The sequence below is a fragment of the Cygnus atratus genome, chromosome 3 (genome assembly GCF_013377495.2).
Source record: "Cygnus atratus isolate AKBS03 ecotype Queensland, Australia chromosome 3, CAtr_DNAZoo_HiC_assembly, whole genome shotgun sequence".
Lineage (NCBI taxonomy): Eukaryota > Metazoa > Chordata > Aves > Anseriformes > Anatidae > Cygnus > Cygnus atratus.
In genome coordinates this window covers 16,119,135-16,141,176 of record NC_066364.1, presented here as the reverse complement: position 1 = coordinate 16,141,176, position 22,042 = coordinate 16,119,135, and the positions used below count along the sequence as shown (strand labels likewise).

The window sequence follows — 22,042 nt, the reverse complement described above, 5'->3', positions numbered from 1 at the left end:
TCTTTGGAGATGCTCAAAATCCAAAAGGCACGTGGTCTTGGGCAGCCTGCTCTAGCTGACCTGAGCAGGGCACTTGGACTGGATGATCCCAAGGAGTCCCTCCCACCCTCAACCATTCTGTGATTGTCATCTCTTTCCTCTTTAGCAATGTCACTCTAAATTGCACCTTTTTTTTTTTTAAATGCAATTTCAATCTTGGAGCATCTGAAAACATATTGATCACTTCACAGAAAAGGTAGTGTGTTGGTCACAGGTCTGAAGAGCAATGTTTTATTGGCTTTTTGTATGTTTTATGGGCTTTAAAACCAGCCTGTGTTTCTCTGTGCAATAATGCTGCAGTCTGGCTCCATTCTCGCACATGTGTTTAGTCATACAGAGTGTTAAAAGAAGGCAGTGTTTCTGTATTAAATAAATAATTAAAAATCAGGAATTTAAAATCAACAATAGATATGGTAAAAGAGAAAATGCATAACCCGCTCTATCCCTCTCTTTCAGTCATGGCCTGTGTATGAAGAGGTGTACAGCAAAATGATTGAACTTGCAGCCTTTTTAGACCTGCCTCGTTTTCCAGATATAACAGAGAGCTGCTTTCTCCATCCAGATATGTTGTGCATGAAGTACTTGATGGAAATTAATTTACCTGGTAAATATTTTCCCAAACCCAAACCGATAAAATTTTTCTTTGGTTTATTAAACCCCAGCAAAAACAAAAATCAAAAACCTTGAATCACTACTTCAAAAGCGCCTCCTCTTTTTCTTCTAATTTATGCACATTTAAGCTTGAACTGAAAGATCATTTCTATAGAAAACACCTTCATCAAACATTTAAAGTAGGTATTGAAGGCCCAGATATGCAGGGGCGTTCCGGTGCTGACTCTCAGCCTGTTGAGTGGACACTTCATTTTAGACCTTTCAGTATCCGTGTGAGCTAAGAGGCACTACTGCAAGTCACGTGGCTTATTCACTTCAGGTAAAAGATGCATGAAGTCAGGACCTGATTGCTTAGCACTGAAAGGAATTGTCATATGTAGAGTTGAATATATATTCTATAACGTTGCATAATAACATTAATGTTAGTATTAACAAGGGATGCTGGGTGAAGATCAACCTGTCTTGTTTATTTCTGATTTAGTTTTGAAATAATTTATTGCATAAATATGGAATTTTTGCTTATTCTAAAGTTCAGTCTTGAATATGGAACTACCAAAGAAAAACAGATGAGTGTAAAAACTGATAGTGTATGACCTGTGTCTGCTGGGTTACCATACTTCTGTCAAATACTGCTGGCTCTGGAGATGACTTCTGTGGGGAAATAGTCTATAAATTATTCTTTTCCCCTCAAAACATTCCAGAAATTAATAGTTCTTTTTGTTTGTTTGTTAGTTTTTTTAATCTTATATTGCAGTTAATTACATTGAATAAAACTACTTTACGTTTCCATATACTGACAGCTAATGAAAAAAAGACAACAAAAAGATTTATGGCTGAAATGCCAGAGTAAAAATTCTGCTTTTGTACTTTTACACCAGTGTTGCACTGGAGCCTATAGAGGCTCACTTATTTTTCACGTTATGAAGTGTCAGTTGAGTCAAAGAAAAGCTAGAAATTTGGCATCTTCAGGTTTATTACAGAGAAATATAAAGCTAAATACCCTTTAAAAGTTACCATAAGAGCAGAATATATTGTCCTTCACCCTTTCCTTGCAACTGAACTTTTTATCATGTAGAAGTATCTATTTATTTATTTATTTATTCATTGTTTTTATATTTATATTTTATTTATATTTTTGTTTATTGAAAAAAGACTACTGTTGCTTCCTAAACTCTTAAAGTGAATTGGTAGTGCCTCTTAGGACATTGAATAATAATGAAAATGTGGTTTAAAGTATGTAAAAGACAAGAAAGTATATTGGCAGTATTTGTAAGAAAATTTGTTTGGAAAATGCTTTTACGCTTTTCAGATTTTATTTAATTTTTACTGTTACGTACGAGAGGATTAAAAATTCGTTTGTGTTGAACTCTGTAAGGAGCAAGAGAATAGAGAGTAGAGCTGGATTAAGGTTGTACTTAGTCATACATTGCTAACCTTTGTGGAATCTGATGGTGATGTAACCGACACCCGTATTTCTTGCTGAGCAGGAAGGGTGAGAAATTTGGGGGATTTGTATCTGTGAAAAATAAGCATGAAGTAATAAGAGGCTGGCTGGATATCCTACTGCTGCTTTTGGAGCTGCAGTTGTGTAGGTTTTGACATAAGCCACACTAGCGGGTGCAATTAGCCTTTACGGCGTAATGCCAGTTTTAACCTAAACTGCCCGTTTTAGCCTCAGCTGGGAACGTTCCCCAGCCTGCTGCTGAGCCCAGCTAGCCCCTGCTTCTCTTAGCACTGCCATAGTCTGGCCCCAGCCCTACATTTCTTTTCGGTTGATAGACAGGAAAAACGTTTCTGACAAGTTTTTGGCTTTCGGGGTTTTTTGAAACTAGAGTTCAACTGTATTTATATTCTGCATGTGGATCCAAGAGTGCTTTCCTGGAACAATGTTCAGGATGATATAACAACATCTTTTGAATAACATTAAAAAAAAAAAAAGTTTGTTTTTTTTTCATGCGTCATTTTTTCATTATATTTACAATGAAGATTACCCACTGTATATAAAAATATCCAAAAATGCTTTTCAGCCTGAAAAATGGCCAGTTGGTCCAAAAAATGTAAGCATCATTTTCTTCTAATGACCAATTTTTTGTATTTGCACTGTAAAAGTCTTTTAGCTTGTCTCAATGTACTTATATTTTTATCTTTATTTATATGAATTAGATGAATTGCATAATTGGACTTGTCGAGTGGTGAAAAAGATTGGTTTCGGAGAAGTGGATTTCCTGACTCTCACGCCTGGAAATAAATCAACAAGAAAAGTGAAATACGATGTCCTTGCTGCAGCAATAATTGTAGTAGTTCTGAAATTATTGTTTTTATTAGATGATCACTATGAATGGTAAGTATACAAGCAAATCTCTAACGAAGACTAAACTTTCAAATGGTGCAAATGACTATCTTGGATTGCACTTTCTTTAGTAATATTTGATTTATAGTATTTTAATTTTGATTAAGTTCAGTAGCATAAAACATGAACTCAAAGGCGTTTTAGGAATTGAATGTTTCTTATTTTTACAAATCAACAGTTTGAAACCTGGAATGAAAATTAGGGTGTAATTTTTGTCAGTTGTATTTGAAATTCACGTGAAAAGTTCAGTATTTGCGGCTATAAAATGGTCTTTTTTCCCCCAGGTTACTTTCAGACTTTGCTGCAGAAAGAAATAAAAATAACAAAGAAGGTACGTAAATGTTCCAGTAGAAGCAGTCGTGATTTTGTAAATGAAATAACTTTGTAATCAGGCTTAGAAAGACCTAATCCTATTGATCATTAAAGTGTCTTTTTGTCTTTTATTCTTTTCAGAAAGTTCTTTATTTAAAGAAAACGCAATCTTGTTCATATAAAATTGTCTTGGCTTCCTCACGTAATTTTTACTGTCCCGGATAAGGAATTTTGTATGCGTTTTAGTGGATACCTTTCTTCTTTTCCTTGTTTGCCTCTCGTTTTAGAATGTTCTGCATGTTAGGCGAAGGTGAATGGTTATACCGTAAAGAGGGAATGCACTTTGATCATAAATAGCAGATACTTATTAGGGGCATCAAACCACGTTTATGATACAATCCAAACTTGTTTAGTCTTGTTAAATAAAATGTCTTAGTGTGTAACATATTTGAGATGTAATCTGTTTTCTTCCAAATAATCCTGAGAGAGTGTGGAAAAGCTAGGAGCAATTAAGATAGAAAAGATAATGGTGTGAACATGGTTCTTTGAGGGCAGAAAGACCAAATCAGAGATCAGAAATCCTCAGGAAGATTCTCCATGGCCTTATCCAGATCACAGTTGAAGATAAGATCAAAGATGTGTTATGGTGATTTATGTTTTAAGCCTTCCATCCAGTTTTGGGTTCGTTTTTACCCTTCTGTTACTTTCTGAAAAAATTAAGTCAATAACAGAAATCAGTGTTAGCCAGGCATGAACACAATTACTGCTGTATGTAGAGAAGTCATTACTCTCAACTAAAACCTGTAATCCTCATTTTTAAGTGGATATGCAAACTTATTTGGGATCTTAGTTTTTCAATTTCATTTCCATTGAAAACTTGGAGTACGTAATAGTGACAGGAGTAGAAGTTGCACAACTGCTTACGAGCCCAGGCTCAAAGCCATTAATGTCTTAATAGGGTTTCTACCTTATTAACCAGTCTCGTTGCCTTTGGGAATTAACAGCTCATTCTTTGCCCACTTTTTTTTTTCCTTTGAAATCTGCTGGTACGAAACGATCCATATGCTGTGTTGTGTTGTCCCTGTACTTCAGACGTTGGAGTGACAGTGAGCAGCCGACGTGAGAGTTTTCTGTTCAGGCACCGATCAGTGCCAGAGCTCAAAACTGCCTCTGGCACTTTCCCAAAGTTAGCGTACTGAAATGAATAATGGCTAATACTGACTTGTAAAGATTCGGTGTATGTGAACTTCATTTTCAATTTAACTATCCTCTCTCTAGCCTTTTTTTTTTTTCCCAGCTCCTGTATTTTTTAAAGACAGACTGGGAGCTGTGCAGTAGATAGTTGTAGCTGCCTAGTGTGTATTTGTGTGTCTATGTTCTGTGAACTGCACACATACACACTATTGTTTATGTTAAAAAAAAAAAAAGTGATTGAGACACGTGTATATATGTATGTGTGTATCGCAGAGCTGTATGTTTTCCAGTTGACTCAGCTATGTGAACGTAGGACTAGCACTACCAGCCAGGTACACGGTTACTGTAGCCTAGCGTCATGTCTTTGGCAGTGGGTTTGCTTGTGACAGATGCTTAATAATTTGTATTAAGATAAATGTAAATAATTTTTTCTTCCCCTGGACTGCCCTCTCAGCATTGTCTGCGTTGAGTATTTCATAAAAGAAATTGTATCCACACCTTTGAATTTTAAGAAGTATTGAAGGATCTTTCTTCCTTCATTTGTCTGTTGCTTTTGGAGTCCATCTATAGTTCTAGCTTTAAAGACATCTTGTGGCAGGATAACTCAAATACCAAAAAACACAGATAATACAAAACATACAGAAGTTTGATCATAAGAACAGTATAGTCACCCTCAAAACAGTTCAAACAGCTAGCTGGTGGAGCTAAGCATGATGCAAGCATCAGTGCAGTGCAGCTGGGGTAATGGGGAAATGCAAAGCTTGGTTAATTCACAATGCAGATAATACACCCACGAGTAATAAGAGATGGTTATATTTTAATTGTACTCTACACCGTAGTACTGTTTGCAGTGCTTATTGTTACTGTACCCTGTTGATCTACTTCAGTCCTATGCCTCTTCGGAGCATCAATGATAAATGTGCTGCTGGACTGCTTTATGCCTTAATATTTTTGCATGTGCTGGTAAATATGTGCTCATATATCAGTGAGTGAGAATCCTGTGCTTAAAAATATGGGACGGTGATATAAAGTGTATAAAATTGGCTAGCTTATCCCTCCTGCCTTGCAATATCTCATGAGCAATAGGATAGACAGTGGGGACTTGATGACACTGTTTCAAATCTTATATCTGAGCTTCGGAAATTATTTATTTAAACCTAGGCTTGACCTACAGTTTCATTAATTCCTTGAAACCAACATTCAAACAGACAAAGGCCAGTCCGTGTTGTGGAGATCTAGTTTGTTGGTAGAGAGGAGGTAGCATTTGGGCTTAGCCTTCAGAAAGGAGGGAAAAGGTTTGAATTGTGCTAAATCTATGAAAACTATTTGAGCAAAGGCACATCTTCATACTTATTATGCCGTTCATTTCTTGCATTTCTGCTTCTCATTTCTCTTTCTTACAGAGATGTTGGCTTAAGTACGTGTTCTATAAGCACATGGAGTTTAGGATAGGTTTGCATGCAGATAGAAGATACAGGGCATAACTGCATGGAGACCACATTCTGCGTGTCACGTGTTTCTTTTACTTCTTCACAACCTAAAATGTGAATGTTTTATTCAGGTGGTCCATATTTTGAGTTCAAAAAGTGGTACAAAGTTATAAAACGTTCCTTGGATGTGGAGCAAATGAAACTGGATGAAGAAAGAGCCAAGTAAGAGGTTTTTAAGTACTTAATACTACTAGTAATATTTTTAAGGTAGACAGTTTTAAGTGAAATCCCGACCTCTCCAGAAGTTGAAAAGGTTTGGAATTTGCTCCATATTTCCATCCAGCAAGCTTGGGTGAATAAAGCAATTAAATCCGTATCTTAATTTTCTATTTACACTCATCAAGTTTATCCAACATATTAATTAAATGCACACTGTTTGTGACAAGTAGCTTATACAACTGAACAATTAACTGATTACAATAAATCTTACATGCATCTGGTTGTCTACTAAAAAGAAAGGCTTCTTGTATGTGTTGGAGGGGCTAGATTTAGTGGTGCTAACCATTAGATTATTTTGTTTTTATTTTAATAGCTCTAGCAGTATTTTAAGAAATTGCCATTCTTTTACATGTTTGCTCAAGCCTTCTTTTTCCTAACAACTTCTATTTCTCTTACTGTAGGTATCTGTGGAGATGTGAAAAGCCATTGTTTTATTCAGTCAAGAAGAAATCCAAAGTTCTTAGGAGACGACGTGAGTAAACTCTGCCTCTTTCCATCAGCACAGAAATGTGCTCCAAGTTTTCCCATCATAGAAAATCTGCAACCCTGACTGTGATAACATTTACATCTTAAAATACTTTCTCTTCTTTCTTTCATCTCCAGGTAAAATTAACGTAGTGCTATTTTACAACTCATGGCTGGAATTCTTCAATCAGACGTTTTCCTTCTGCTTAATTGAAACTGCATTTGCCAGTCTTCCCTTTGCCAGTCTTCCTAATGATCTATTTAATGTAGTCTCAGAATGAGTACTGTGTCCTCATCACACTGATTTGTCAGCTGCCTTTGTATAACTGTGCTCTTCATCAATTTTTGTTGCTCTCCCATGGCTTTTCCAGCCCTTCTCTTCTTCTTCATATTCTTCCCCCAGTATGTCCTTTGGTCGACCCTGCCTGTCCATCTTCTCTCTCTGTTACTTTTGCAGTCTTCTACAAAAATACGAGGAGCCTTTTTTGTCTGAACATGACTTTACTTGAATGGCTAGCTGTGTATGGTCAGAATGAAGGTCCATCTGTTTTATTTTAGTAGTTGTAGAAGTACCTCTAAGAATTTATTGTGATTTACTTTTCCATTAAAAACAGACAAACAAAAGAAAAGCAACAAAAACCACAGTCATCGGTTAGGAGAACCAGAATTTTATTCAATTACATAAAACATGAAGTTCCTCATTCTACATTTAATAGTAGTAAGCAGCAGGTATTTGGAGAGAGACGTTAAGTGTGCCAAGTGATGTTTTTTCCCTTTATATGCTCTTCCAGTCTCATGAAGTGACTGGTTCAGGGACTTGTAAGCACGTTGTATAGCCCTGTTTGGTTTGAATAGCTTGTGTTGGACTTCCTGTGCAAGAATGCATTTGGTTTTTATTCATGTTTTCACGCTTCAAAATTCTGTAGGGGTGATCCTGCAGTTGAGTCACCTTCTGTGGAAGAACATGTTTAGCTTTATTCCAAGTTGATGGTTTCATCAGATGCCCTGTGCTTCCCGTGTTTGTAAGAAAAAGTGAAAAAATATTCATTGTTTATTATTTCTGTGCCACTCTGGATTCCCCATCTGGTTCTGCTTCTCTTTGAGCTACATGGATTACTGAGCTTTACCACCAACTACTGCAGGCAGACTCTCCCATAGTGTCATTTTGACTGGGCAAGATTCATCGTAAAACAATGTTAAATAGCAGAGATGATGAATACCTATGCAGAGAGTGCTCTAGAACTGTCCTTCTGCTGGTGTTAAACATTTTGTACTTTTGGCTGGTTATTTCTGGACAGATTGCATGTTTCTTGTTCTGAAAGTTTCCTTTACCTGTAGCAGTTTTTTACCCTTCTGGCGTTTAGCATATACTTGTATGTCAGGTATAGGTTTCAAAAATGTTCATTTTTTTTCTTTTTTTTTATTTATTGTTTTTCTTCTTTCTTTTTTCTTTTTTTTGGGGGGAGGGGTTGGTGGTGGTGGTTGATTTTAGTAAAGCTTTTCTTTTGTCTTGCGAGATAAGCCTCCCAGTCCTTGGATCACTTTAGGATATCTTTCCTGCCTTTTTCAATTTACGAATGAGTTTACTCAGATACAGATCATAAAAAGAACCTGGAGTTCCAACAATGTTTTTTAGCTGGCTTGTTATCCTAGGGAAACAAAGGGTTATTTGGTTATGTTATGTGTGCCGATCTATCATCAAAACATCTTTTCCTCTGTCCATCAGCCTCAGTAAAGTATGAAAGTTTGTCATTCTCACGTGCATTTGACGGGGTTTAGAAATTTCAAAGTTGTTCCTGTGGGCTTCTGAAAGCGGTAGGTAGGGAGAAGAGAGAGACCCCATAAAATGCTCTCACTAAGAGGAAGAAACATTTTGATGTGATTTTTTTTTTTTTCTTCCACCATATATTAGATTTTTTCTGAGTATTTCACAAGTAGTGGAGAAAGGTGGTGTGTCTTTTTTATTATTATTTATTTTATTTCCAGTTGAAATCTACACTATGAAAAGTGTAACCTTAAATCCATATGTGTATGAAGCCAGGTTTCCTTAATTCTGGTACACAAGAAGCTATTCAATAAATCTTATCCAGTCCAAGTGATAGCATATGACCAGGTAAATACAGTGAAAGGCATCCTGGCATATGTGTTCTGTAAGAGTAATAGTATCAGCAGTATCAAATGGATTTTACTGGCTTTACCTGGGGAATGCTTTTGGAAGACCCTCTTACTGTTATCATTAGGTATGAAGAACACGACATTTGGAATCGTCTTTCAAAACCTTTTTCTAAAGCATATGGCAGAGTTGAATTTTAAATGCAATGGAGGAAAGAACAATAGAGCCCTAAGCTTTCTCAGTATTCCTTGTAGAGGTTTAAAATAAAATTTAAAAAAAAGGTACAAATACCCCTATTTTATTCCTTTTTAAATCACCTCTAAAGGGTACTCCAACACTTAATACTTTTGCTTTTTTTTTTTTTTCCCCTTGTTTGTTTCTATTTGTACAGAGATGGTTGTGAACTTGCAAAATCAGTTTGGCAAGCTGTCTGGTGCAGTGCGACCTGCTGAAAGGCCAAATCCTTCAAGTTTTCAGTTAAGTTGGTCTGAAGAAAACACAGATGGAACTTGTTTTCATGGGCATAGCCTGAAGGGAATTTTGCAAGAAAAAAACAGTGTACTTACAACCATCAACCCTGACTATTGGCTGTGCACAATTAGACTATGTCCTGAAAAGTAAGTATTCAAAGTTTCCTTAAATACCTTTTGGAAAAATCTCCTGACAGTAAAGTACCATGTGTGTATATACATATATCTATATTTTTTTCTTTCCAAATGACAAATACGGGGTGTGTATACAACTATGTCTTCACATATATTTAAAATCATTTGTAGAAAGGGGTGTGTGCGGAAGGGTTAGTCTTGGACTGGGAGTAGACATTGTAATATGAAGAGTGATCAAAGTGAGCTTTTGAGAAGAGAGGAGATGAGACAAAATCAACAAGTACAGTCACATGGCAAGAGTAGCAGCAAGATAGAAATATTCACCACGCTTCCGTCTTTGTAGTATTTTAGAAACTATTGCACCACCGCTCTTAAGAGAATGGAAAAGCTTCCATTCCTCTCTCCTCTGAGCCCCAAAAAGCATGGAAAATAGCTTTTCTAAATCACTCTCTTGCCTTTTTTTTTTTGGTGGTCTTAATAAAAACTTAATGTTAAAATTAGCACTCAGAGTTCAAATAAATAGCTAGTTAATGCCTTCAAAATATACCTAAAAATAAAATGACTGGGAATGAAGAGGACTCGATCACTACTTCCTCTAAGCTGTTTTTGCAAGCAGATTGGAAAAGTAAAGTAAGAAATCTGGGAAAAGGAAACGTCTTGTGCTTATTATTAAAAATGTTTAATGTCCATCTTTACTAGAGAACTGTCCCCAAGTCCCGATTTCACAAAATAAAGGAAATTTATTTATTTATTTGTTCAACTAAGGGTATATCAGAACAATGATGCTATTTGTTAGTATAGTCATTTACTTTAAAGGACCTAAAGAGCAAGAATTATAGCCCAGTTTAGCCAGCCTTGTGCAAGGTTATATGAATATTTCACTGTCTGCCTGGTTTGTGTCACACTTCTCACTCGTCCTTTAATACCTTCCACTTGTGTAAAATTCTGCAAAAACTGGGGGGGGGGGGAGGAATGACTCTACTTGGTGGGTACAAGCAGAGAGCCAGGGCAGGCCAGTGACAGAGAGCAAAAGACCTGCCAAGAGAGTGCAGGAGTTCATAGCATTACTCCAAGGAGCAGGAAATATCTAAAATAATGTTTCTCCTGAGCTCCCTTGGTGTTGTGGATAAGGCTTCTGGTTTGTGTGCCAGGTTTTGGTTCTGCCATTGGTCATACCATGAAATCCTAATCCAGAAGACCAATGTATAGTGGATATCACTGGGGAAGAAGAAAAAAGAACTTTGCAGATGGATTCTCCTGAATTTCTCATGCGTACAATGTGGGTTTTTGTGTGTTTTTTTTTTTTTTTTGGAAAGGAGGTTGGGTACATTAATGTGAAATGAGTTTTCATTTGTGTGTTGTTGAATGTGTGTTGAACATCTTAAATCTTTATCTGATATACACTTCTAAATGTCATGCTAAAGAGAGCAATAGGCCCTACAAAATCTTAGCGATACATTCCTGATTTTTAAAACATTAAATATTCCCCTTGAAAATAACTGGCTTTTACCTGTATGCCGTCTTTTCTTTTAGCGGATTTATTTGCTTATCTTTATTTTCCTTTTCACATTGCCTTTCACATATCCACCGTGACAGAAATGGGTTGGAATAATGTAAACACAGTGTTATATTACAAGAGCTTTGGTTGTATGGATTCATTCTTTTGTATGAATAAGAAGCTTTTTTGGGGGGCCTTTTTTTTTTTTTCAAGGGAGGAGAGGTAATAATCCTTTTTACCACAAATTTGCGTAAGTCTTATATACACACGGAATGAGTGGATATTTCGGTGTATGTTTGCGTGAATAATCTTTTCATGCAAAGTCTGTTTTTAAGCCTGCATTTTCATATGTAATGTATTAAAATGTTAATGGCAAACTGTCATAGCCTTCATAAAGCAAGATTTGAATTTAAATTCTTACCGGTTAAATTTCCCATTATATCATTTGCAATGCAAGTAGTTAATTATACACCTGACACTTAGTTAACTTTGGAAAATAACATCTACTCCCTCAGATATGGGGTTTTATCCTATGCAAGTGTGTGTATGTATAAGAGAACGAAAAACAAAGATACGAATTCTCTAAAAATCAGCGTGGTCTAACTGGGACTGCTGGAATGCTTTAGTTGTAGGACTAAAGTGCGATTCCAGCATGGGCAAAGCTGAGAGCGGTAAACTGATTGGTAAAATGTTCTTTTCACTTTCTTATATTTTAGAGCTTTATTTTTTTAAGCTGAATTCTAAATTAATTGGGTATATGACTATTTTGAGATGATATATGAGAAAGTATTACGTGTGAGAAGCGTTGAGAAAGATAGATAGGCTTTTCCCTGACTACATCTAAATTTAAAATCCCTTGGAAATTTTTTAGCTCTTCAGAGATGCTCTTAGTGTAAATAGCACAGAAAGAGCACAAAATGGAGCAAAAGTGTGTGTGTGCTTGTCTGTTGTCTTTAGGGACTCTTGTGAAAAGTGTAACTCCAGTTAGTGGAGCAGGTGCTTTACAGTATTGATGGATTCTCAGGCACATTTTGCCTAAGAACATACAGCATCATTCCCTTCCACCCCCATTAGAAACTGAGCTCTGACAACTGAATTGCCCTCAAGAATTCTAAGTGCTGAAACTTGGGGTTAAGACGAGGGTGTCACAAAACGTTTAAATTTATATTAGCCAAAAAATGCAGATTTGGTTCAACCGACACCGCTTATAAGTGACGCTTGAACTTAGCAAAGCTTTGGGTGGGGTTGTGGAGCCAGCTGGTTCCTTCTGACACTGCTGAAATGAAAAGTTTAAAACCAGTTTTTGTAAGAGGTCGCTGGCAGCTTTTGGGCAGCATGAGGACAGAATCTGTTGGGCAGACCATGGGACCCACGGTGAGAGAGACCTGGTTTCAGATTTCCAATCTGCCAAGCTTCAGGAGGATTTAAACAAAGACTTTGTTCCCCGAAGTGTGACTTTCATGGTACTCCAGGACGGGTCTATCTGTTCCTCCAGTTTGAGGTAAAATGTAAATATTTTTTGGGCCAGAGGGAGCGAGCAAATGACTCTATAGTCTAGTAATTAGCACACTTGCCCATAAAAATTGGGACAGACAGGTTCCAGTCCTTGTTCTGGTGAATATTTAAGACCGCTGCTCTGAATCAGACAGAGGGGAAATTTAAACTCTGCTTCTCCACGTCCCAGGGCAACACGTAGTAAACCGGAGGCTGCATAGGATTTATACAGCGAATAGCACCTGAATCCTCGTGTGAATGTAAAGTGTTGGTTTTTTTTAATTGAAGCAGCTGGATTTTATGCTACTTTAAACTCTGTTCTTAATAAAAGCAAGTCTGGGCTTAACAGGTTATTTTTCCAGCCTAAATTGCTGAACAAAGCAATAGTGATGCAATTGAACTATCTACGCTGTGCGTCCTCCATCATCTTTGGTTGGGTGTGTTTGGTGCTTCTTACTAGCAAGTCCAGTCTGCTGTTTTCATTACACACTTCAGCAGTGAAGCTCCTCATTTCCCTTAAAATTGTTGCCACAACGGCTACAAAATAATTAAGCAGAAGGCTGCTATAGCACTAATTACTTTTTGTCAACACGGCCAACGTATGCTCCAGTGCTTCCTATATTACTCCAGTGACGTGAGCTTAGCTTTCCTCTCGTGTTTTTAGGCAGGTATTCCATGTTTAGCACACAAAGGCAGAGGACAAGAACTGGATGGGTTACCATTGCATGGCATAGTGGCAGCAAGAGGAGAGGGGACGTTAGAGATCGGTGCAAACGGGAAGAGAAAAAAAGAGTCTGGGGTTTCTGCACTGGATGGTCTTGGCAGTTTTAAAACTAGGTTGAGGTAGCCCAGTTCACACTTTGCTACGTGTGCTGAATGCTGGGAAAAAGAGCACTGGTTCAACGTCATGCTGAAAGGCAAAAAACGCATTTCTCATCTGGTGCAGGATGATCCTAATTCACAGGGCAAGAAGCTATGCATGTTTTTACTTCTTAATGCTTCTGTACCATCTCTGACATATCTTGGGCCAGTTCTCTAAGTTTCTTCTGGACAGAACTGACATTGTAGACAAGAATTGTGACATAGGCAGTTGATAAGATGTTGGAATTTTCCTCTAAGTAGAATTTGATATATTTCCTTTCTGTCTTTTCAGATTGTGTGGTCATCTGGCTCACTACAAAGAAGTGGACTTTCCCCAGAGTTACCATTTTGTGCTAAGGCTATTCTCCTTTCTTCTGAGGATACAGCCCTCTTATATCCATGAAGAGGTGTGTGTGATAGAACACAAACTTTTTCATAAAAAACTCTCTAAAAAGCCAAAATACAACACAGGCTTAAGGAAGTAGAGAGACCTAAATATAAGAGTATTAAACCTGTGTGAATTGGTTTGATCCCGAACCGGGGTATCACATCTACACTACCAATGTTCCTGTTTCCTGCGTAGAAACCTGTTGAGGTCGTAGTGCTGAGCTCTGCCACTGCACTGCAGCTGTAGTGTCACTTCATCCGTAATTTAAGTCAGTCACTGGTTTCCAACTGGGAGAGTTACCAAGGAAACTGTTTACCAAGATTTATTTCCTCGCTTTGCAACAGAGCCAACAGGAAGCTATGAAATTGCCATTTTTTCCACATAATTTTACATACTTCAAGTGTACTGGACAGCACATTGGCATCTAATTGCATTGTAAGATTTTGCAATTAAAATGCTACTCTTTTTTTTTTTTACCGACTTGTATGACAGCAAATATATTTCTAGGAAGTAATGTTTACTTTGTTTTGAAATAGCATGTTAACAAATAAAAGGAGCAGGTGGTTGATGTTTTCACTGCAGTGAGTTGTTTAGTCTTTGTTCCTAAATGGTCTGTTCTGCAGCGATTCTGGCACTGCTTTCAACATTTCTTTGCATCCTGAGTATCTCCCAGTCTCTTGCTGTGCCTGAGCCTCTCATTCAAGCTAACGCCTTTTGGGTCCGTGTTCCATTCCAGGCTTCACAGCTTTTGCAGCTGTTTTTATGCCTGGAACTCCCCATCCTTTTTCTTGTACAGCAATAGCTGCCAGGTCCTCCCGTCATTCTTCTTTTGCAATGCTACTCTCTTTTGAGCCGCACTTCATTTCTTCTGATCACTTTATAATGCAGCAGCTTGCGCCTCAGCCATTCTACCCGTTTCTCATGCTCAATCTTATTTATGCACTGTGTTTTCCAACCATCCCAGAGAATGTGTAAATGAAGTTGGGTGCTACGACTACATTAAAGACACCATAACACATACATATGTTGAACAGAGATATGTTGAGTAGATACACAGCTGAATAATGCTGCCTTCAGTTGAACGAAACAAAATTCCGTAACTCCATCTGTCAGCACAAAGTACAAGTTGCCAAATACACTTGATCAATCACAAAATCACCAGCTGTTCCCGGGCGGTATCGTGGACAAGAAAAATGCTGTCTGCAGACTTTTTTAAAATTTTATTTTATTTTAGTAATAGCTTCCTTCCTGAGCAAGGCTTGGGCTTCAGTGAGATGTAATCCGAGAAGGTAATCAGCTCAGTGAGTAGCCAAAGTGTCATGGAAGGGTTTCAGATTTGTTGCAGTTCAATCTGTGAAACTGTTGTCTAAAAATTGGGAGCAGGTGAATGAATGAATGGTAGGAGAGGAGACGTGCTGCCCTGCCCACCTGAAGCAAAGCAATAAAGCAGTATTTCAAGCACAGGTAGAGCAGACAGGAATGTGTGGAAGGGAGGGCGGGCAGGCTATTAAAAGTAAGTTGTAAGAGTTATTTGGAAATGCTGGCAAGCCATGAAAGCTTCACTGGCTCAGTAGAGTAGAACATGGTGTCCTGATTTGAGGTGACAGAAAAGATACCATTTAGGTGAAAGTTTTTACTTTTTTAGACATCTTAGGCAGTTCTTGTAGATCGGATTTAGAGCAGTGGTCCCATAAAGTGACTGTGACATGCAGATGAGAAAGTATGCTTTTAGCAACACAAAGCTAACCCGTGTTTGGTGGGGGAAAGAGTACAGGCTGAGTTGTTACTTGTTGTTTGTGTTAAATATTTCCTAAGTGATAGAGTTCAGTGTGTATTGCCATGTTGTGCTAGCTACCTCAAGACTTTGGACGTCTCTTGAACTGATAATTACACTAATGGAGTCAGAATGTACCAATTTGAATCAGATCTCATGTTTTTATTTTAAAATTAGCTGTTATTTATTATACCTGACCTCACCTGAGCGAATTACTGAAGTTTGTAAATATTTAGAAAAATTATCCTTTGTTCTTGTTCTGGGTAAGTATTTGCGTCAGTTAAAAATTGACGGAAATGTGAAAGCATTAGCAACGTGTATTAACAGTGTTTCCTCAAACTCCTGAAAGTATCCCCTTCGTTATACTATAGTATTTGCTAAAGTTCTGAATTACCTATCTAAAAGACACTTTATATACATAAAGGCTTAATTTAATTCAGAAGTCTTCATTTGAAAGACTTGTGCACTTCTTAATTATAGGTACACCTTTCTTTTAAAACTACTGTAGTAGTAAAATCTCAGCTTCATAAATTAAAAATACCGTACTCATTGTTACATTGTTACAAATGTAACAAAGCTCCCTTAGATGTTAGAATAAATTAAAGGTGTACTTTAATAAACTGGAATAAAGCTTGCAATTAATCATCAACAGCCATGTGCCTTCTGGACACATAGGTGAAGAGGCAGATTTAAAAGAAAAGGGTGTGCCTCTGAAATACTTAATGGTAGTTCAATCCAGTTTAATCAATCGGCACTTACGCTCGAGTAGTGATGTTTAAGAAGCTGACGAGCCACGAGAGTGCCTTATCTTCAGTGGAGTGTAGCCGAGCTCTCCGGGGACAACTGCTTGGAGTCCAGTTAATATGAGCCCGAGGTGGAGCTGTGCTGGTTGAGCAGATGGCTGAGGGGCAGGGTGTCTGCCGCAGCCCAGCAGTTCCCACCACCTCTTGTATCTGCTTTCACCTTGCAGCTCCTTTCGGTAACTGTTTGCTGAAAACGGCCAAGGAAAGCTCAGCTTTCTGACACAGGCCTTTTTGTACTTCTTCCGGGGGAAATTCAAGTCTCCAAGCAAGGTTAAAACGAAGTGCTTTTTTAGATTGAAATTTTAAATATGTATTGAGAAGATTTTGAATAGCTGAATAATTACTAACTTAGACAATAGCGTATCAGTTATTCTGAGACCTTGATGTGCCTTCTAAAGTGAATTTATTTTTTTCCCAGTTTGCGTATTATACTTTAACATGCTGTTTTTTCTATCAAGAGTACAAATGTAACCTTACTTTATGAATTTTCTTCAATAATGCAACCTTTCTATTGATTCCTTGGAGAAATATGACAGGCGTCTAATTTTCTTTGGAAGTTAGTCTCCAACAGAATCAGAATTTTACTGTCTTTTCACTGCCTCGGTGTGTTTGCATTCTCAATATCAACTTAGTCTGCCACATACCTTTTTCTTTTCAAATTTTTTATAGTTTTCCAGGCACGAAGGAGAGATGTTTGGCTTTCTCCTTAACCACTTGCATTGAGCAAGGGCTCTGAGCCTGATTTAACAAGAGAAATGAGAATCAGCAAGGTTACACACCCGTAAGCAATGCTAGTTCAATACATTGTCAATAGTGTGTTGTATGGGCCTCACTGTAATTACGTCTTTCCTAGGCTATTATTTGGACGTCCCCTGAAACAATGGTGTTAAGGAGATTTGGGAAAGCTTCGTGCAGCGTTGCAGGCAACGCAGTGAAAACTCACTTCTCATAACTTCCTGGGAAGCTCAGAAGTGTCTTCTCCTGAATGCTTAATGCTGGCTTTTCTCCCTTTGTGGATGACCAAGATTTGCTGATGGTCCTCAAAAGTCATTTTAGGGTGTTTATGGAAAGCTGTCGAGAGGATGTTTTTGCAGGGCCAGCTGGGAGCAAAAGGGCTGGGACCCACAAGCCTTCTGGGAAAGTCTTAAAAATGTAAAGTCCCTGGATAGCTGTCTGCACCGTGGCTAATCCATCCCTTCCCTGTGTCAGGTTGAGTAAGTTTTATGCTGCTTCAGAGGCACAGAAGACTCAGGATAGCTTTGTTCAAGATTTTGATCCAAAACAAAATGGGTTTCCCAGTACATATGGTCATAGGTTTCCTGGCTGAGCATGATAGCATGCAGGTTGGCCAAAGTAGAGTGCCTCGGTGCTTTGTCCACACTAAAAGCACAATGCTCGCTTTCCAGCATCTCCTCCGCAGTCATTGGTCTCGTTGCTCCTTGCGTGTGAAGCTCCTTTGCTCCTGGCCAGATTACACGAGGGAGAGCACGAAGGGAATGCCAAGATGTGGGAACTGGCAGAGATGAAAGCTTTCCTCAGCGCTGCATGCGCTGAACGAGAGACTGAGTAAGGACTGGCAGAACACGGGATGACGAATGCTGGTGTCCTCACGTGAGGTTATAGCTGCCCTTGTACAACTGCTAGTGGCGGTGTTTTGAGAGCCAGAACGCTCCTCCCCGCTCGCCAGCATCTACAGCCTGCATCTGGCAGTAACCCAGGCGGTTTTAAAAGAAAATACAAGCCAATTCCTCTGACAGTCTCACGTGGCTGCTCTGTACTGGAGAAGCATTCTGTATCTGATCCAAGACCTCCTTGTTGTCCTAGCAGTGGCTTTGCTCATCCAAAACTATATTGCAGTGCCACAGCAGCCGAGGCTGGCGTGTGAGGCTGCCGAGGTGGTGAGCGAGTTCCCGGTGAAGAGGCAAGCTCCACGAAGCCTGCGCCCGGGCTGGTTCCTGTGCTTCTCAGCAGGACTCAGAGCATGGTCCCTGGAGGCAGCGCTGGTGACCGGCCCTCTCCCAGCCGCGGGCAACCTGCTCTGTTAGGCTGCGAGGGACGCTCATCAGTGCAGTGAGGTGTGCTACTTCGGCACAAGACCGTGACAAAACATTTTGTTGACTGAAGGGAGGCTCGTCTCTGAGCTCCGTGGTGTTTGTAGCTCCTGGCTGGGCAGCTGAGTGCTGACTGTGCTGTGGAGCAAAGCGGATTAGGCAGACAACAGTATGCAGGCAAAGAGCTGCACACGCTGTCCTCTTGCTACATCGCTCTCACCCCGTATAGTAGGGTGTATGTACAAAGGAGTTAAATCCAAAGGAAGTGCTTTATAGGGATGAGAAACATTCAGTAAGACTGGCTAGCCAAAGGTTTTATTGTCGATTAAAGTCTAAAGTCTAAAATTCTAAAAAGTCTAAAGACTTTAAATTCTAAATTCTAAAGTCTAAAATTCTAGACTTCAGGTTGACTTCTTTTTATGTGTAGGCTTCTGCAAATTTGGTTCGTTTATGTGGTAGGCATGTCAGAGTGGAGCTGCATCTCCTGGCCCTGAACAGTCTGCTGTCTGCGAACAGTTTCTATGTTATTTTTAAGGCTAAATACAGAATTAAAGGGAAAATCAGATTATTAAGGTATGCTGGAAAGATTGCATATAGGGATATGACTGAAAAGCCAACACTTTCCTCTTCTGTATCTCATGCATTGAGCTTTCATTTATTTCTTTACTCCTTTTTCCCCATCTTTTTCCTACAAGGCATTTCCACCTTCCTTTTCCATGGCCACTTGTTTGCCTCTTCCTTTCCTTTGTGCCTGCTTGACCTCACTTCCTAGTGAGTTCACGAACTTCTGCCTGGGCTTTTCTCTTTCTTTTCATCCCTTTGACTCCTTCAGGTTAATTCTGCGGGGGTCAGTGGTTAGCTGTGGGCTTACTTTTCCAGCTGTATCGTCGGTGACCATATGGCCTAACGCAGAAAAGAAGAGCTTGCCTGATGGGCTGTGCAGTGAAGTATAGAATATTTGGTGCTCCTTACAGCCAGATCTGAAGCTTGGCTCCAACGTCTCAGGGGTTTGGATGAAGTAGAAAGCATCTTGTCTTGACTGCCTGCTGTGTTTTGCGAAATCAAAAATACTGTTACAAATTTGATGCAACTTGTTTGTTACACAGGTGTGAATGAATGGCCGGTGCACGAAGATGATAATTATCACGTACGAACTTATAGAGCCTTATTTGTTAGGTAAGTCATAACAGTGGGTGATCCTCGTCCAGAATAATTCCCGATTTCTCTCGAGAGTGATGTCAAAAGACAATAGGGAAACGGATGAGCACGCTGAGACAGCGCTCAGCCGGATGGTTGCAAATGGTGTGTGGGTTCTGTGGGGTTCTTTATGTGTTTTGAGTGGGAATTCACTTAACAGGAAATGAATGCATGAGGAAGGGAAGGAGAGCACTGAAGGCAGGACTGAGGAAGAGGAAAAGGTAAAGGGGAGGGCATAAGAGGTGGAGGAGAGCAGTGACACGGAGGTGAAAGGGCTGAGTGAGGGAAGCAGTTGGAGCGAACGCCAGTCAGCACAAGGCAAGGGAAGTCCTGCCAGAGTGCTGCCACATCAGGTTGGGATGGCTTCGTGCCCAAACCAAAGCCCTCCTCAATCCCTTTGTGCTTCTTGCCTGATTTTATCCAGTGATGATGCAATTGGGTTAGTGACATCACAGAAATACACCTACCAGTGGTGTTACAGAGTCTAGATTGTGACCGGCAGATTAGTCAGTGGTGTCACAATCCGGTGTTTGTATCATTGTCTCCTGAATGTGGAAGTGATTGCCATGTCGATAACTAAATTTTCATCCGTGAATCAGGCTGTTAAGAAAAGCAGACTCTTTTGCAGAGGCACCAGCTTTGATTTGTTTGGAATAAAGCCTCAGCAAACTTTAGTTAAGTAGAAATGCCAAGCACGGCATATTACTAAGATTTCAGCAATTGGGGTGCAATGTAAGCAGGTGACTGAACTTCAAGGCACACTGCCTCTGGGTCACTGAGAGCTACAGGGTAGGACCGTATTTTAGTGTTAATGAAAAGTGTGCACGTGTGCCAAAAAGCGGTGATCGCGCGTGCACATCCCCGAGCTCTAAGAACAGAGAGCATTATGGACAAATAACAGTTGAGAAAGTTAGCAGCCCTTTCCAATACTTCTAATTCTGAGCTGTTTGTGTAATTTATGTTGGAAACAAAGCAAGTTTTACTTGTTTGGAAAAATGTGATTTCCTGACATCTTAATTGATGATAGCACTTTTTCATAAGTGCAAGCAGGTAAGAAATTACATCTTCTGTGTAATCTAGAACTAGATTTTAAAATGGTTTAAAAATACAGAATAGCTTTTATTGCATGTCATGAAGAACAATTCAAGTCAGTTCATTTCACTTTGTAGAGCGAGATCCTACCCAGATAGCAATATTTATCTTTTGCCATCCTAGTGGCAATGTTTGCCGATCCAAACAAAGCATTTTGTTTCTAGAACGCTAGTTGTAATCCAGTCCGAGGATATTAAGCAACTTCCAGAATTAGACCCTTAGTGAAAGTTTGTTCCCTTTAGTTTCGTATTTCCCTCGGTTGGCTGCTTGAATTGTCCTTCTGTGATTTTGCATTGGAGTATGTCCTGTACAAATAGGGAAGAGATTTTGACCTAGAAGAGAGACCTCTTATTAGTATACACGCTTTTAAATTACAGTAGTTATCTGAAGCATCTTGACATGTGATAGATAGCATGGCTGCTGCATGGGGTTTGATTCAGCTTGTTACTTCAACAGGCAGCCTCCCACCCTTATTTCTCAAGGAGGAACTCAAGATTTGCCGATTTATGTTGGTGTGCCCCCGCTGGACGTACCCATGTACTCGTAGGGTCGCCCCGCTGTCACCCCGAGGCTTCAGCAGCATTAACTCCGTCCTCAGCCGCCCCTTCCCTCCACCCCTGCGCCCAGCTCGAGGGCTGCGGCGTCCTTGGGGTCCACCGTAGCGGGGCAGTGGCGAATTGTTCCGTCTTTAAGGACTTTTCCTGAAAAAGGGGTTTTAGTGCGAAAAGTCGCGGGGGGAGCGGGGCGGGAGGGAGGAGGGAAACCTGGCCCCGAGGGGGGCGGTGGGGTCGAGCCGCCGGGGGGCAGCGCGGGGGAAAGGCGCTTTTCACCTCAGGAACGGCCTTTTTATTTATTTATTTACCTCAGGAACGGCCCTTTAAACCTCAAGAACGGCTTTTTATTTACTTATTTAGCTCAGGAACGGCTTTTTATTTATTTATTTTCCTCGGGAACGGACTTTTTTTTTTTTTTTTTTTTTTTTTTTTACCTCAGGAGCAGCTTTTTATTTTCCTCGGGAACGGCCTTTTTATTTATTTATTTATTTACCTCAGGAACAGACTTTATCTCAAGAACGACTTTTTATTTATTTATTTACCGGGGGAACGGACTTTTTACCTCAGGAACGGCCTTTTTTTAACTCAAGAACAGCTTTTTATTTATTTATTTTGCTCGGGAACATACGTTTTACCTCAGGAACGGCCTCCTTTACCTCAGGAACAGCTTTTTATTTATTTATTTTCCTCGGGAACTGACTTTTTACCTCAGGAACGGCTTTTTATTTATTTATTTTCCTCAGGAACGGACTTTTTACCTCAGGAACGGCATTTTTAACCTCAGGAACGGCTTTTTATTTATTTATTTTCCCCGGGGACTGAGTTTTTACTTCAGAAAGCGCCTTTTTTACCTCAGGAATCTCAGGAACAGACTCTTTTTTTTTTTTTTTTACCTCGGGAACTTTTTTTTCTTTTTTTTCTGTCAGTGTGA

At 39.4% G+C, this 22,042-nt stretch overlaps 1 protein-coding gene across 2 annotated transcripts in view; it reads left to right on the top strand.

Moving 5' to 3' along the window:
• The window catches only part of TAF1B (TATA-box binding protein associated factor, RNA polymerase I subunit B), a 51,200-nt gene extending 36,979 nt beyond the window's left edge, over positions 1-14,221 (top strand). For both annotated transcript variants that reach the window (XM_035543034.1, XM_035543033.1), the window contains exons 9-15: positions 496-643; positions 2,815-2,992; positions 3,286-3,332; positions 6,069-6,159; positions 6,618-6,688; positions 9,186-9,411; positions 13,545-14,221. In XM_035543034.1, the coding sequence (XP_035398927.1) occupies positions 496-643; positions 2,815-2,992; positions 3,286-3,332; positions 6,069-6,159; positions 6,618-6,688; positions 9,186-9,411; positions 13,545-13,737 (954 nt within the window). In that variant the 3' untranslated portion in view covers positions 13,738-14,221. The remainder of the gene's footprint in view (positions 1-495; positions 644-2,814; positions 2,993-3,285; positions 3,333-6,068; positions 6,160-6,617; positions 6,689-9,185; positions 9,412-13,544) is intronic.
• The last annotated feature ends 7,821 nt before the right edge of the window (positions 14,222-22,042 follow it).